Genomic DNA, 17228 nt, shown 5'->3' with positions numbered 1-17228 from the left:
GGAGTCTGTCACGTTGAAATACGTTAAAGAGTAAATTAGAATTTATAACACAGCAGATAACAGTTTTCTAAGCCCCTGGTACCTTTTTATGTTACATTAACCTTTCATTATTACCCAGTCGGAAGAATTAAAGGGACTTACCCCCCGGCGAAGAGATGCAGCAGCGTGTCTCTCTGTGCCATCTTCTTTTTTTGTTGTTTTGTTTTCCTTTCTCAAATAGCCACCATATTCTTATTACAGTTTTCTTAGAAAGGCGTTAGTGTAAAAAAAAAATAAGGTGGTCAAAAGCGGTTTTACGGTCCCGGTGTGCTGCCGTGTTCGTGTGCCTCCGCGTGTGTACCGGCTCGTCGGGAGCTGTCAGCGCAGACGGGGCCGAGCAGAGTGACCTGAAGAGCGGCTCACATTTACGTCAGAGGGCCGGCCGGGGGTGTTGTCTGTGACGTGGGAGCATGTGCTCTCCACCTTGGTCCTTTGGCCTTTTTTAAACGTCGTTGCACAATTACTGGCAGCAACCGAGCAAAAAAAACAATAAAAAAAATAAAAACAATGCAACCCAACAGGAGATCAGCAGTGACCTTCACCAGTTCCTGTACACAATAAAACGGATCCTGTGCAGCATGTGCAGCATTAGCAGCTGTATTTATAACGAGGCATGTCGTCATGATGGGAGGCTGCATTCAGGGATGCCATCCGGATCAGATGAATGAAAAATGGCTAAATAGAGTACATTTATCTAACCTAATAGGGAAAAAATACCAATCAAAGCACTTCTAACAGAAGTGAGTCCACCTCTGTATAATATCACTTTGATCTCAAATGATTTTAATTTCTACCACCTCTCAACAATTGCTTTATGTCTGAGCTAAACAGTAGATATTTGCACAGAACTGTTTAAATTTACTCATGTACAAGCTTAGAAAGGTCATTTCACCTTTGTCTACAAACGAACAAGTGCAATATTACTTTGTACACTACATACTATGTGCAATACCTTCTCAGGGTTTTTTTTTTTTTTTAAATGTATGTAAGTGTTTTTCTATACAGTGTGTACTAGTTTTATTCTTCTAATGTATATTTGTGTTTTTTGTTTTCTGTTTTGTTCTTGTTTTTTTTATTGCTGCTGCTCTTACATTTATGGTTTACATTTTTTTCTCCTATATATAAAGCAGACAAAAAGAGTTCCAGTGTTCCTGCAATATATCAGTGCAAATTGCAATTAAACTCCATTGTATTGTATTGTATTGTATTGTATTGTATTGTATTGTATTGTATTGTATCGTATTCTATTGTATTCTATTCTATTCTAATAAAAAAATACAGATTCCACAGCAGGAACTTAATACAGCAAAAGTCTGTATCATTACAGAGATTTAGCTCTTTTATTTTTTTATTTACTGTAGTTTGAACAGTTTTTTTAAGTTAAACAGTAGATTATTTCACTTAACTGTTTAATTTTTTTTTAATTTAAAAAAAAAAATAAAAAATTCTGGTGTAGCAATTTCCCTGAGGTCTTGTACCGAAGGGATCAATAAAATTTTATTCTAATTCTAATTCTAAATTTACTGTAACTCATGTGCAATATTACTATGGTCATTTCACTTTTGTTTACAAAGTAATAAGTGCAATATTACTCTACATAATATGCACAATATCTTTTCTTTAAGGATGCAAGTGCTTTTTTTTAGAATGTGTGCTTATTTCATTCTTCTAATGTTTTTTTTTTATTGCTGCTGCTCCTCCTACTTTTATAGTTTCCTTTTTATCCCTGATATATAAAGCTGACTTGAGAAAAGGCAAAAATTCCAGTGTAGCTGTACTGTAATGTGTCAGTGCAAACTGTAATAAAACTCTGTTCTATTGTATTCTCATTAAAAAAAAAAAAAAATGTACAGGCTCCACAGCAGGAACTTAATGCAGCAAAAGTCTGTATCATTACAGAAATTCATCTCTTTTATTTATGTGTTTACTGTAGTTTGAACGGAGGATACCAAATTTCATGTCGTTCTTCAGAGTTTCTTTCCGCTGCTCTTTTTTGTTGTCGTCGTGTTGTTCTAACATTCTCTTAATATTCCTTCTATTAGCTTCAAGTCAGACAACATACTTGCTCGTGGCTTTCACTTTCTTTCTTTTCGTACTGCTCTGGTGTGATGTGATTTATAGCAGTGTACTCTGGATTGTCACTGTGCTGGAATATTCCTCTTCAGCTAACAATGGTAACAATTATACCAGTACCAACATGGCAGCCCTTATAAACAGCAAAGCCCTCAAGCTGTCAGGAGGGAACACTTTGTCCCTGTGTTTGTAGGTAGGAAAATACACACGTCTCAAGGGACTGCTGGAATATTCCTCTTCAGCCAAGCTTCTGCAGACTGGGAGTTATCTTGACAGCCAGTGTTTTGGTATATCTGCAAACATTCATGGCGCCATCTATAAATATCATCTCTCCAACACCTTTTTGCACTCATGTACCCCCATGTCATCATATCCCTCCTCTGTCAGGACTATGCTTTTACTGTGGTAGTCCTGGTCAGATTCAGGTCAAACATGCTTCACTTCATCTGAGGCCAACACATTTGTTTTTGTCCAATCCAACCAAAGAGAGAGCTCCTAATCAGTCATGTATTAATGCTTTATAACAAAGTTTAATCCAGCGGTTTAGTGCTGAAGAGCAAGCAAGTGTTTTGTTTTCTGGGTTTCCCTGTATACAGATTGATGCTATAAACTGGCCTAAGCTGTTACGAAACTCCACATTTCACTGATAACCCCAAGTCTGGAGCACTTGCCGATCTGTTTTTCAAAAGCAGATCGTAAAAGTAGCGTACAGTCCGTGGTGTCCTTTTCGGGGGAGGACCGCTGCAGTGCTGATTAGTGGTACCATGGCTTGTTCTGTACCTCCTGATTACTGCTGCAACAGTGCTTGTACTGATATTTAGTTGGTCACAGATCTTTTGGTGTAACGTTCCATCTTTGTGAAGTCACACAATCAGATTTTCAAATGCCTCTGAATATTATTTTCCATGTGGAGCCATGATGCAGACATGCAGATGCACACAGTCAGTAGGTCCCAAACTGAGAAAGTTCTGGAGTTCACATCTTATTTTATAATCATGTTTATGCACTTAGGCTGATTGTAAATCCCAGCTGTACTCAATTTTGTTTCAGTGAGCACAGGTTTTCTAACTCTTGTGTCGGTGATCATAGGTGTATTCACTTTTGTTGCATTGAGTTTTTAGTTTGGCGTCTCTGTTTTCAATGGAGTCTTTCGGGAGGAGTTGTTTTTCCTTGTTCCTAAGATGAATGACTCCTCTTCCTAGTATAAAGATAATGCAATCATTGGGCGGTGATGCAAATCATTTGACATTTGATTGATTTTGTATAGGGGTGAACTCCCTTCTGTTGTTTGCTCTTCTTTAATAAGAAACGCTGATAAGACTGTGACATTTGATATCATGATGAGACTCAACAAAAAGAAAAAAAAATGTGATTTTTGGCCTTTTCAGGTGAATCAATCAAAATCTGTTAGGAAAGGGTTAAAACTGCAAACTGCACTAACCTCCGATCGTCTTGTTTATGATGAAATTATGCTGCAGGGGCAATTGCATGACACTATTTCACACTTCAATCTATATTCTTATCTGAAAGCAGTTACGTAACATTTATTACCTCCATCTGCTGCAACAGCTTCCTCAGACCCTCCATCGAACTGTTTGTCTTCCTATAATTAGCCTGGATGTAGGGAGATTAGAAGTCTTTTTCAGCAGGAACATTGTATAAAAACAAACATCTTAATGCCATGTGAGGCCTTTGTGACTATTAACTGTGCCATTATTTACATGTAGTGTCACGGAATGAGCCACCCGCAAATGCACAGTATGCTATTAAACTTGGAATGCAACTCCTGCTGTCACCCTGAGGATATCCGAGCAAGAGAAAAACAGATTGCTCAATCACATCGATAGCACTTTGTTTTTCTGTAGGTCTATGCAATTATATTGTTGTCATTGTGCCAAAACAGCCTCTTAAAACCAGATGCACTCGTTTGGTTTTTTTCCATTTTTGCCGTCCTGTACAGACAGTCTGCATTATTATTAGTCTGCGTTATTGACATGATAACACTGAGCCTGGGCCTGTCTGTACTCACTGGTAAAGTTAGTTGCTTTTTTTTCTTTTTGCATTTGTCCTTTAATCAAGTGAGCAATCTTATGTAACAGAGTTTGGGTGTCTGGTTTCATCCTGGCAGCATGAATGATCTAATTTAAGCTTGTGCAAATGTGTCAACCTCTGACATGAGACACCATCACTGTACTTTAGTGGCCTGCCTCTTCATGCTTCTGATGTCCAACATTTCAGAGGCAGATTTAAATTCACTCGACGTCTGCAGGGTTTCTTGACGGATTTCTTCAGGACATGTCAGATGTTTGCTGCTCAATCAAAGAGACGTAGCTCCTCTGTAGATTGAGACATTTTTCAAAGCACAAACAAGAACCGAGTCCAAAATCCAAAAATAGAAGTAAAAATATGTGGAGCAGAACTTTAATAATATATAAAACTTTAATAGCTGGAACTGCAAAAAGCTGCTGAAACACTGATGTCACAATGAAATCAACCACAAGGGAATTGTTTTTTTTTACTTTGATGCTTGGAAGTGCAGCTGACTGGTTTTCATGGTTATGTAGACGTTGGAAATGCTGACATCAAGTGACCAAACAGGAAGCATGCAGCTGCAGGACTGGTGCCTGTCGAAAGGCACGATCATTATTTGTCTCATCATGTTATTTCTACTATTTATTTTTCATCATAATACTTCTGTTTTTGTACAGAGTTGCAGGTAGAATTAAGCTCCTTTCTGGGGTTTTTTTTTTGGGTGAACACAATACATGTGTTCCTGCTTGTGTGTAATCCTTTGTCTTATGTAAAAAAGCTGAACCGCTGCAAGGGATTAAAGTGTTTCTGTATCACTGAAACTGTCACAGTAGCTGGAGACTGATGCAACAGTACAAGTCAAATACCCCTGTCTCGGCGCTCATCCCACCCCCTCCCCGCCCCCGTAAAACAATACCGGTTTCCCTCAGTGCTTGACCCATTTACATTTCAACAGCTCAGAACTTGTTTGTCTGACCTTCAGTAGTGTTGAACTGCAAAACCCAAATCTTATTGTTAAAGAAGCGATATTCAAATGACACAGAAGAAAGAGAAATTTGTGACTTGAATGATCATTTCTTGTCTTGTAAATTGTATTGTACCTTTTCATATCCCTGCAAGTAAGACAATACTTGTTCTAACTATTATAAAAGCATTATTTTAGTCATCACCTGTTGTTTTTACAGCACACATGTTTAGTGTGACTCCCTACAATGCACAAGACCCAATAAACGATGTGAAATACCTCGGATGGATGCATAAAAAAACAAAAAAATGAGGTTACAAATAAAACAGAGGCTGTAAGCATGTGCCGTGACAAACAGCATCTACATTCAGCCAAGTGCAAAACTGTAAATAAGTCACAGCGTTAAATCTTTGCGAGCTGTGTTTTATACGCCTGCAGGCACAGGACATCTCCTGGTGGTCATAAATTGTTGCTTCACATCTCACTGACTTTCATAAAGCTCTGTGCTATTTATGGATCAAAGATGGAGGTCAAAGGAATCGGATTCTAAACGTTCCCCGTGGTCTCTGTATGGTGTGGACAGAGGAGGCTGGTTTGTTTGTTTATGATTTCAGCTCAGTAAAGTGGCTTTTAGTGCAAATGTTAAAAGAGGCATTTCTTATAGTTGATTAAATGTGTTTACCTCATCTGTCCTAATACTGTAATGTTACCTGTAACAGCAGCTGGATGGACAGAGGCATCCATCATCCCCAGTGGTAGTAAACTGCATCTACTGACATTTGCAGCAAGTCAAAACGACGAACGGGAAAGCGGATCGCAACAGTCCAGCTCTCAGATCTTAGTGTTTGTCAAAATCCATCCATTATCTATACACTGCTTAATCCTCACGAAGGTTGTAGGGGGGCTGGAGTCTATCCCAGCTGACTCAGGGTGAAGGCAGGGGACACCCTGGACAGGTCACCAGTCTATCACAGGGCTACACTTAGAGACAGACAACCAAGGACACTCACATTCACACCTACGGACAATTTACAATCACCAATTAACCTCAACATGTTTTTGGACTTGTGGGAGGAAGCCGGAGAGAACCCACGCTGCACAGGGAGAACATGTAAACTCCACGCAGAAAGATCCTGGGTGTCCTCACCTTCTTGCTGCGGGGCAATGGTGTTAACCACCGCTCCACCTTGCAGCCTGTTTGTCAAAATGAAAACAGATTTTAAAATTATACTGATGGTTTCTAAAATACATTTCTGATCTGTTCTAGACTTACCAGACCTTCCTGCCCTGTTTGCCACTGTGTATTAATAAATTACATTTGAGTCTACTTATGTAAACCTTCCTCTGTACGATATCTCCTACATTTCCTTTGTCGGGTTGTCTTCATGCATTTCGAAAGCCTCTTTAACTGCCTTGTTGTTGAAAGACAATTGAACGTGTTTGTGCTAACACAGGTGACCTCTGATGTGGCTGAGTGAGATCACTAAACTCTGTGTCCTGATTACTTGAGCAACACGTGTTGCCGCCATAAAAGTACCGTCTTCGCTGCTCACATATTTACTTTGTCATAGTGGGAAAAGCTCAGGTGTTGAGAGTTAATAACACTAAAAACAGCTCTCGTTACATCAATCACCTCAGTGGGCCGCGACAGTGTGACAGTGAACCAGCAGCCTGAAACTGGAGCAGCCACATGGAATTCAGAGAAGTCTTTTTCTAAACACTGCGCCGACGCTTGGCTACATAACGTGGAAATTTGAATCGTGGAGGGGTATTGTCTACTTTCCTTTAGTAAAGGATGGATTAGTATATCCTCAGTATACCTCATGTTTGTTGTCCAGCCTTAAAAAAAATCACTGAAGAATCTTTGCATTTTAGAATAGCAACAACAGACTTAAGGTAGCTTCAGTTTAACAATTAGTTTAGGTTTCTATGTTCAGTATTTTCCTTCTTGGCAGCAGTTACTTCTGTAATATCACAAGAGAACCCTGCACAATGCACAACAGATAATTTGAAATAATCTTTATTAGATACTTGAAAACAAATCTACAACAAGGAATACAAATAAAGTGGAAGCTGCAAGCAAGGAAAAGTAAGGTGTAGCGCAGCGTGTCCACGTTCAGCTGGATGCTGAACATGGAGCACGTCTGCACATTTTAAAAATACTAGTCAACAGGTCTATGATATGGCATTTGACAATATGTTGGCAATCTGACCTTGTTTTATTACATTTGTGCAGCACTTTATAGATTGTCGTTTTCTGAGAGTATGGTGCCTTAAAACTGAAGTTTGCTTATTCGAGTACCTACACAGCCCGTTCCCAAAGCCCACCTTCTTCCCCCCCTTTAGATGTCATAAACACTATCGGAACACTACATCAGTTGTTCTCAGCCATGTGCCAGCGGGACGCCAGAGTAGCAGGTTTTCATTTCAGCCAGCCGTTACACAGCAGTGGCTATTTCACTGGTTGTTTTCCATCCTCTGGTTTAACATGTGCAAACCAGTGAAATACGCTGATGGTGTGAAAACCCTCTTGGGCCTCGACAGCATGTGGCTGAAAACTACCGCACTACAAAAAGCAGGAGTGACAAATGAGAAAGACGTGACTGTATTGAAGAAAAATATTCCTGCAGATGCATGCAACAAATAATCACAGTGACATTATCTTTCTTTCCGTTAAAATTTCTGCTGATGGTGTTCCTGTCGGATGCCTGATGGCTAGTGGTGGGGCACTTCCGTATCACAGAGAAACCTGATAGCGCAGTGAGTGGTCGGAGCTGCTGTTCAGCTGCCTCACAGTGCATTCATCCACACCGCACCACAGACTCTCTATGGAGTGGCCAGCATCTCTCATCTGTGTTAAGTCAACAGCAAATTGTATTTAATATCTATTCTTTAAAAAAAAAAAAAATCACAATTTCTTAAAAACGATTAGGATTCCATGTTATAATGCTCAATTTCAAATCATGCACAGGTTCACGTCTGGTTTAAACGTGTGTGCTGCCACCTTGTGGACCAAAGCTGGCATTGCACTACTGCGCCAACATTTAAAAGTTTAATGCTCATCACTCAGTTGATTTAGCACAATAGTGTTTAAATTTCAAAGACTACAGTTTAATAATCACAGCAGAGGTACTGACCACTGACGCCTCATCAACCTAAAACTGGAGGTGGTACACCAACGTGGTGACTGTCAGAGCATCGACTGGATCAGCGTGTGCATAGTGCTCAGTGATTCCTGATTTTATAAAGTTAGAGAGTACAATTGCAAAGAGTCATAAAAAAAACAGGATAAGAACCTCAAAAGAGTCCAGCCACTGACAGAAAAGCGTACTTGTTGAATCATTCGTGAGGGTGAGTCAGTCCTGGAGGCTTGAACAATGCTGTCAAACGGGTTTAACCCAAGAATGATCCCAGAGAAACATGAGAAAGAAACAAGGGTGTGCTGAGCGTGTTGTGACTGTCAGCGCCGTCATTGGTAGAGCAGGTAGTTCTTGAGAGAGGCCGGCAGGGGCAGTCTATGGATTTCATTCAGACGGTCTCTTCCTAATGCCACCCTCACCGAACGCCTACACAGGTCCATCAGAGAGAGGGGTTCAGCTGGGGGGGAGACAAGACAGGCAGAGCGGGTGAGGAAGTGCATGCTGTTTGTTTTCAGCATCTCATTTCAGCAGGTGGTAAATGTCAAAGCGTAACTCAGATCTCAGAGGCAGACTGCATAATGTGTCAAGTCTGTTAAACGGCTAACATAAAACGAAGTGAAGACAAATAAACATAAAAATAGGGATGATACAGCAATATAAACTTTATCTTCCGTTGCCGTGGAGAATACAGCAAGTTCTGTGGGGTTGTCAAAGAAAAACTCAGCCCATATGATATTCAAAATCTAAGCAGCTTTGTACTTTAAAAACAGAAAAATCAAGATGTTGGTGTCAGTGTATGCAGGTTTTATCAGAGGGGGTACATTCAATGAATTCTCCCACATCCCCTGATGGTATTAACACATGTGGGTCCTGCAGTGGATTTCTACCCCTTGTGGGACTAGAGCACATCAATCTCGCAAATACAATCCTGCTAATGTCTGTCCTATCATCCACAAATAGTAGGGTGAGACGGATGACAATTTTAATGATCTATCGACCTCATCTTTGGCTTGTTGACTGTTTATGATGCTTTATCTGACTCTCCTAATGTGAAGATCATTTAGGTCTGGGTTTCTAATCTGATATTGCTTTTGTGAAATATTAAAGATTAAAATAAATACTGTTCTTGCAAAACATATTGCTAAAACAAAATCTTCACGATAGGTTCTGAAATTTAAACAGCTGTAAAACAACTTAAGGTTTTATCTAGAAGTTGATAACATTTGTGATTTAAATAAGGAAATACCTGACGAACAAGCGAGACTAACAATCTAACCAGTTTTTCAGTGCCAAACGTTACTACATCACAATTTTCCATAGACTCCACAGACAGATTTGGGCATTTAAACAAAATGTATTGACATTTATTTTGTACCCCTGTGTGCTTCGACCATTGATTTGGGCTTTTTGTGGATGTAGCAACTGACCGACAAAGCGGAACACATACATTTTCTGAGTAGTTCCAGGCTGCAGTGCCAGTTCTGCGAACCGGATCCAGTCACAAGATTAGCTACATATTACAAGATTAAGTGTCTTTAGCATCAATATATAAAATCAGGAATTTCCCTGCCCCACATTCAGCAGTACAAGGAATGTCATATCAAATTCAAGCTGGCTTTCACGCATATCACTGCATCTGTAGCGCTTCTTTTACACAGGCCTAAACTAGGTCGAGGGATCTGAGCTGAACATAAAAATCTAATGAGCACAGAGCACTGGGGACATGTGGGTAGTACAACGTGTTTTGATAATCACCTGTGTTTCTTCATTGAACGCTCATGAGTTGTTCACCAAGGAATAATTGGGATTAATCCAATTGGAATCCTTTTACATTTGTCTGGGGGAAAACAAGCAGCTTGTGTTTTTTTTTTTTTTTTTACATGCCCATCAAGGTCCACTGGGTGTTTTATTAACATCTATGAAGGAAACACTGCAGACTAGTTTTAAAAACGAAGGCCAAGGTACAGTTAATGACAAGCTAGGGCAGTGTACAGGCAGATCCCATCTTTACTCTAATCAGCACTGTAAGGCACAAACACTGGTGATATGTTTTGACATGCACTGCTTTACATAATACCTGTAAAGGCAGACATACATATGCAAGTCGGACACAATGCTGTTGCTCTACAGTAACCCCGTCTGCAGTAAAATTGATCCTGTTTAGATGTGAGGACAAGCCCTTAACTGTTTCACCTTTATTTACTGCGTCAATAAATCCTCCCACTGGTTATGTAAGCGCTCTACACAAGACAGGAGGATGACACAGTCGCTCATGACATTAAATCATAACAAGATTTTTAAATATTTAAAGTTTATACTTACGATCAAGTCCATTTATGTACCGGATTCGTATTTCACAGTGTCCCCATACGGCGCTCACCACTGGGTACAGCTTCCTGCCCTTAAGTCCTCTGAACGCCACCCCTAAATAATGTCCATCCACTATATAACCCAGAGTCCCCTCATCCATGTCCAAGACTACTAAGAGGGAGTCTGGTATTATGAAGGTGTCGTCTGGTTCGAGGAAGGCCGGGTAGGTTTTTCCTGGGTGATTCTTGCCGTCGTGGTAGAGTTTACTCCTGCACAGGTCCCAGCCCCAGGATTCAGCGTTGCTTCCTACCAAAGCTGTGTAGCCCACCGAGTGTAGCGGGGCGTCACTCGTAGCCACTCCGACCACAGCGTGCGTGCCCCTCTGACGCATGGCCCAGCTGATCTCCCACACATGCAGTCCCCTTGTGTAGCCAACACGTCCCCGGATGGCGTCCGTGCTCTGCGCCACAGGGTGCCTGTGGAACACCAGCTTGTTGTCGTCCTTGACGAAGATGTTGAGGGAGCGATCGTCATTGTTCCACGAGTGCTGGACCTGGACGTCGACGCTGGCAGGCGGCATGTCCAGCAGCAGATCCAGTCGAGACGGCTTGGTGTGACTCAGGGCCTGTAGCTCCAACTTTAGGGGGCTGAACGCCGGATCCCGCATATCAATGGTTTTAATGCCAACTGGGACTTTTTGCCCCATGCTCCAGGTGGTTATAGCGGCTCCTTCTTCCTCCTCTTCCTCCCCCCTCCTCAAAGACTACTGGGGGGAGTAATCAGCCTCAGACCTTCTCCTCCACTGTGCTCCTGCAACCCAAGAAGCTTGTTTGTGCTCCTCTGTCAGGTGCAGACAGCCAAGGTGAGACCAAGCGGTGTTTGAAGCCTATCTGGAGAGATTTGGGACGAAAGCAGAAAAGACAAAACAAGTTCGTTATTAACTAATCTAATTAACCTTTTCTTTGTTTGGACCAAGAAATATTAACATTGGTTCCTACAAAGTCACAGGAGGTCAACATTGATCATCGTTGCCTCGTCCTCATGACTTTTGATGGTACATCAGCTGTAATTAAATCAACAGCACTTACTAGAAAACTCACAGTACATGTTTACATTTGAAAGAAAATTCACTCAGTGTTTTAACTCAGTTTATCTGGTAATAGGTGGACAACAAATAATAAGCTGCGGGGCTATTAAGCAGCCTCAAAAGTGCTTTTGTTCTCATGTGATTCTTAGAGTATAAAACATAAAGAAGGCAGTGTCCTATGACCTAAGAAGTCTGAGACGTTAACCTAAATACATTTTTACACTGATAACATTACCATTACACAACAGCAGCAGTAGCATCTGATGACCGTGGCCTCGTTTCCTGCAGCCTTAGTAAAGTTGGCAAAGATGTACTATCACGTTTTTATCCACAATCACCTCAAGTCTGGAGCAGCCATTCAGTAGATCAGGACTGAATGGCCTCGTTTTTCCTTCCTACTGGGTTACTGTAATGTCAAGTCAACCAAGAAAGACAAGACCAACAAGTTTCTGTCAATCAACCGTCGCACGTATTTGCTAGATTAAATATATTTTGTATAAGTGACTGGACTATTAGCACTGAATAGAATGACCTAGTTGCGACGCCAAACTAAACGTTTACAGTTCAACATTTAATAATTGACAGATCGTAGCTGGTGTGTACACAGTAAACAAGTGACTAACAAGGGTTGAGCAATGTCACAGTATACCATGGGCCCATACACTGTATCTGCAGGATAATATCTCATGCCTGTGTGAACGGGACCACAACATGTAGACTGGCCAGAAAAAAAAAAAAAAAGATATTCTGACTGGAAAGTGTATTAATCAATGACTTATACAGTATTACCTATTTATACACGTTGAAACAGTGTCTGCAAAAAAAAAAAAAAAAAACTATTGGGGAGATGCCAGCTTAATATTTTAAATGACTGTTTTTTTCCTGATGATTTTTATCCACAGTAAGGAGAGCATCAAATTTTGATATGAAGGTCTTAATTTAATCTTTGAAGCATTATTTGAATCAATTTTGGCTTTTTTTGTTTTCGTTATCTAATGCTGTGCACTAACAGAAAAGGGACACAAACAACCACATGACGTGACTGCTTCACAAATTCAATTTGCATGGTTAGAATTTCACAGAAGTGCACTTTGAAAACACCAGACATGCGTCACCTGTGTGTCTCCGTCTTATCTTTACTACTGTGGACCTACAAAACATGTCAGTTTAAACACATGCCAGCAATAAAAAGTGTGACACAAGCACAACTTTTATATATTAACTGTAACAGCAAAGGTTAATCAACAAATATATATATGTACGTTATTAAATCATCTAATAGTTTTTGTATTGAAAAAACAAATGAACACAAAAAGCAGCATTAAGCAGCCCAAAGTAGGCCCCTGGTCCTTCACAGAGTAAGGTTACTCAGCTTCTCTGAAAGTGAAATATTATCACACAATCTCCAAAAATAGGGTAAAAAAAAGAGCGGAAAAACTCCAGCCATTTCCTATTATATAGCTGTCTAGTCAGAGGGCAACAGGAAAAGCAGCAATAAAACGTCTGGCTTGAAAAAAAAAGAAACATTTTGTCGTGTTTGGTTTGAGGGAGACGCTGCTGGACCACAGCTCTTTTAGGGCAGAAACAGTTTTAGGACTGTAGAAACTAGAGAATAACAGCCTGATGCTTAATTCACCAACTCCATTACAATAGATCACAGCTGTGATGGGGCACTTACACAATTTTATTGCAGAGAGGCCTGAATCTAAATGCTAACATACATAATATAGCTAAATTTAATTTGAAACTTTATACACAACACTCTTGACTACTTCAGTTTGAATTTAAGGCTGTTCTTTAACAGTGAAAACCTTATTTGGTCGGCTACCCCACGTTACAAATGAAGGATTAATATCCAAAAGACTTATAAAGTGACTTTTTGTGGGTGCAGGTGTCACTACTGCTGCTCTTTGGTCTTCGCGTTTCTCCCTGTGTTGCAGTAAGGCTGTAGAGAGCGTTGTGTACTGTGGAAAATTGTGCTGCTGGGAAGGCCACTCTAATTGAATTGTAGACAAGAGTTCATTGAGCAGTGCTTTGGCTCTTCTTCTAATGCAAGTAAACAACCATTTAAATGGGTCATGTCTCTTCAGTGATTGGAAATCAGGAGGGAAGAAAAAGCAAGCAGCGGGTGGCCAGCATCTGAATGTAAACAATCTCTTTTTCGATGCCTGTCCAGCATTCAGGGAGAGTGAAACATGTTAATTTGCACACTCTTTGAGCCAAGACTTTACCATTAGCCCTCCCGGTGGCAAAGGGCCACCTCACAACGCACAAGTAAATCAGAACTAACTAAACAATGAAAGGTCTTCCCACATTTACCTCGGGCTCCTGAACAAACATACCCATTAGTGATATAAAAAGGTGGCTTGTACTTGGGCCGGGATTCGGGCCTGGACCGGTTGGGGTTCCTGGGCCCCTGGGTTGGTTTTTAGCTGATTAAAATGCAAGAGGAAGGGCTTGCTGGATTTACTATTCAATAGATACAGTGGAGAGACACAGCAAAAGTGGGGTAAGAATAGGGGAATAACATACGGACAACAGCCAGGCCAGCTAGGAATCCAACCAGGGATTTACTTAGCATGAGCACATATGTGGTATGCTGCCCAAACACTTGGCTATCACATAGACCGCATAAGAAAGGTGGACGTAGCTATGGGTCTGAAAAGTGAAGCCACCAAAGAAGTGACTTAGACCTGCATTCTTTTTAAACAGCCAGCAGGGGGCGACTCCTCTGACTCGAAAATAAGTCAGACTGTGTAGAAGTGTATGAGTAAATGACCATATTTCTCATCCGATTTGTTACAACAGTAAACATTTTTCCTAAACACTTTATGGTTTCATTTGTTGGTTGCAAGTCTAATTCAATACCGCATGATGTTAACTTTGTAAATGATGGCCCCACTTAGAGGAAAACAGACGTAGTAACGAGCCATCCTGTTTTTTAGTCCTCAGTTTCTCATTCAGAGACACTCCGAGTTCGTCACATCTCGTATCAAAAAAGCAAGATGGCAATGGCCAAACTAAGAATGTCCAAACAGTCCACAAGCTAATGGGTGACGTCCCGCTCACTACGTCCAACACATATATATATATATATGTTGTACGTAGTGAGCGGGACGTCATGTATATAGTCTGTGGGCTATTGGGTCACTCCCTTTACAGTGTTTTTATTGACCTTTTATAAAACAAACAAAAACTTCAGGCTCGTAGTACAGCTGCCCCTTCAAGTACATACCGCTTCATGCAGAATACAACTGGGACGTAGTACTTCATCATCATATTGTTCCCTAAACTTTGTTGGTTTCAGTCTGTTGTGCACAATTAAATGTCATCTGTCAGTGTTTTCTTGGTGGCTACTGCATGTTTATACTTGAACGAGACACTGTTAGGTATGCAACATAACTGCACAGAGGATTGGATGGGTTTTTGATATATTGCATTTGAAATAGTATGTATTGGAATACATCCAATCTTTTCATGCATTACTATATAGTATGGGTATCAGAATACACCTCCATTTCCTGTAGGCACGCCTACCTGTGACTAATGCACTCACACAAACTGCATTGATTAAATCGTGCCTTCATGATATTTGTAACCTTCTGAACCCCAAGAACCACTAACTGGTTTGATAAGCATGTTAATTGTATATAATTGCCATAATTACACTATTGATCAGACCCAGAAACGGTAAAAACATCAAAACAAACCATTTGCTTTAACCACATTTTGTGAAAAAAAAACCCCACTGTCAAAACAAACTTTTTCTGCCCTCGGCGTAATCATAAAGTCATTAGTGAGTCAGCCGTGACTAACAGTCAGGTGGCAGAATTCAGAGACTGTTCAACTGATCTGGGAGGACCTGCTGTTACCAATACAGAAAGTAAATGTAACTCTACATACTATAGATAATTTATTACTCATTTTTAATTTATAGTTGTGTCATATCTGCTCTGTGTAAAGCCCCCCCTTTTGTTCGCCCCAATATTGTTCATATTTTTGGCAATATTAGCAACGCAGACAAATGGCATTTAGAAAACATTGTACATGTTGATTTCAGTTGTTGGAAAACAAATACCAAAGAAATTCAACTATAACTTTCCAAATAGTATGTGGGATTATAAGTGTGTCAAACAGCACATTTTAGAGCTGTCTCCATATCTAGCCATGGTTGTGCTGTTTCCTTAGAGGTGCTGGACTTAACCCTACTCAGGACTTTCATGTTGCCATACATAGAAGGTCTTTCAGGGTCCATTAGACCCCAAGAAAGAATACGAGCTAAATATTTGTTGGTATTCATTATAGACTTTTATACTATGTTACATACATTTTCTGATAAGTTGATGTACTTTTGGTTCCAAATGCGTGACAAATCTCCCTCTTTTTATATTAAAAAAAAAAAATCTTCAAAAATAAAAAAACAACACCTGTCACCTAAACCTAATGGTCTGGGGTCCAACAGACCCCAGAAGTCCTGAATATGGTTCATGTAACAGTGAGTGAAAGTGAGCCCACAGTGAACGTGACAGGAGCACAAGGTAAAAATGTAGTTATTCTTTTTGTTCTTGACACACATTTATTGACGTTTTGAGTTTCTACCATTTGGTCTACTCTCCCTGATTTAAGCAGGGTGGACAAAATATTAGAAACACCTCTCGGTACACTACAAATGATATCAATTAGAGTACAAGTAGCTAGCTAGCACAGGATAAGCAACATAAATGCCACTAGCTGCAGGCCCAGACTGACAATAAAGTCAACTTAACACATTTTACAACGCTTTTAACAGACAATAAAGTCAGTGTAACCTGTATTTCAGTAAAGGAGCCGGCTGCTGAGTTAGTATTCAGGCCTTCTGGACACTTAACCCCGCAGCTAGCTACATGGAAAAGCAGCCTAATCTCTAAATTAGCTCCGGTGGGCCCCGGCAGCCGTGTGCTCCGGGCTCCGGGAGCTTCCACCGGCGGACCTAGCGTTTCTAACCGTTGTTTTTGTTTGTGTTTACCTGACAAACGTTCGTTACACAACAGCCACAAACCGCTGGTGTTAGCATAAACGGCTACAAAACACGGCTAACGTTAATAAGGGGCGAAAGCTAACGACAGGAGCGAGGCGTCGCTTCTGCTGCTGCTGCTGCTAATAAACTGGACGTTTGCGGACTGGCAGCCGCTCACAGCCGCTGTTTGCCATGTTAAATATCTAAATACGATGTAAAGAGGAACACTGAAACCGAAACGGGCGCTTCGGCAGCCACCATATGAGAAAGAAAACAGGGGGAGAAAAGCGCTCGGCCAACTGACCTGCTGGAGCTGAGGGGCGGCGAGGCGGCGGAGGAAGAGGATGGGAGCCGGGTAGAGGCTGAGGACGCTACTCCATCGTAGTTTTCCTGTTCCCCTGTCGTCTTACCTTTTAGCATTTCAGGCTGGACATGAATTAGGTGAAATGGTGATGGCTGCTCTCTAACATCTCCCGCATCACGTGGTAAAGTGCTCCCAGCTGCTCCGGCAGATTAGGACCTCCCTGCTGGCGCTGCAGCGAAGACGGACTCACGTTGGTGGAGCAGCTCATGCGGATTTTTTTTTTT

The 17228-nt window shown here is 40.9% G+C and overlaps 2 protein-coding genes across 2 annotated transcripts in view; both read right to left on the bottom strand.

The window, feature by feature from the left end:
- The window catches only part of slc25a33 (solute carrier family 25 member 33), a 7433-nt gene extending 7030 nt beyond the window's left edge, over positions 1-403 (bottom strand). The window contains exon 1 of the mRNA XM_008295853.1: positions 142-403. Coding sequence (XP_008294075.1) covers positions 142-182 — 41 coding nt within the window. The 5' untranslated portion in view covers positions 183-403. The remainder of the gene's footprint in view (positions 1-141) is intronic.
- A 6708-nt stretch (positions 404-7111) lies between these two features.
- On the bottom strand, positions 7112-17109 carry spsb1 (splA/ryanodine receptor domain and SOCS box containing 1). The gene is made up of 3 exons (XM_008295842.1): positions 16945-17109; positions 10570-11447; positions 7112-8704 (listed from the first exon to the last, which is right to left on the bottom strand). The coding sequence occupies exons 2-3, from the start codon at positions 11261-11263 to the stop codon at positions 8577-8579; spliced, it is 822 nt and encodes a 273-aa protein (XP_008294064.1). The 5' UTR covers positions 11264-11447; positions 16945-17109; the 3' UTR covers positions 7112-8576.
- Positions 17110-17228: the final 119 nt, after the last annotated feature.

The sequence above is a fragment of the Stegastes partitus genome, unplaced genomic scaffold, assembly GCF_000690725.1.
Source record: "Stegastes partitus isolate 25-593 unplaced genomic scaffold, Stegastes_partitus-1.0.2 Scaffold24, whole genome shotgun sequence".
Taxonomy (NCBI): domain Eukaryota; kingdom Metazoa; phylum Chordata; class Actinopteri; family Pomacentridae; genus Stegastes; species Stegastes partitus.
This window is presented reverse-complemented; position numbering and strand designations above follow the sequence as displayed.

Coding starts and splice junctions, on each gene's coding strand:
- spsb1 (XM_008295842.1), bottom strand. CDS start 11,263: ATGGGGCAAAAAGTCCCAGTTGGCATTAAAACCATTGATATGCGGGAT. Junction 8,705..10,569: donor GTACATAAATGGACTTGATC/GTAAGTATAAAC, acceptor TCTCCCCCCCAG/CTGAACCCCTCTCTCTGATG.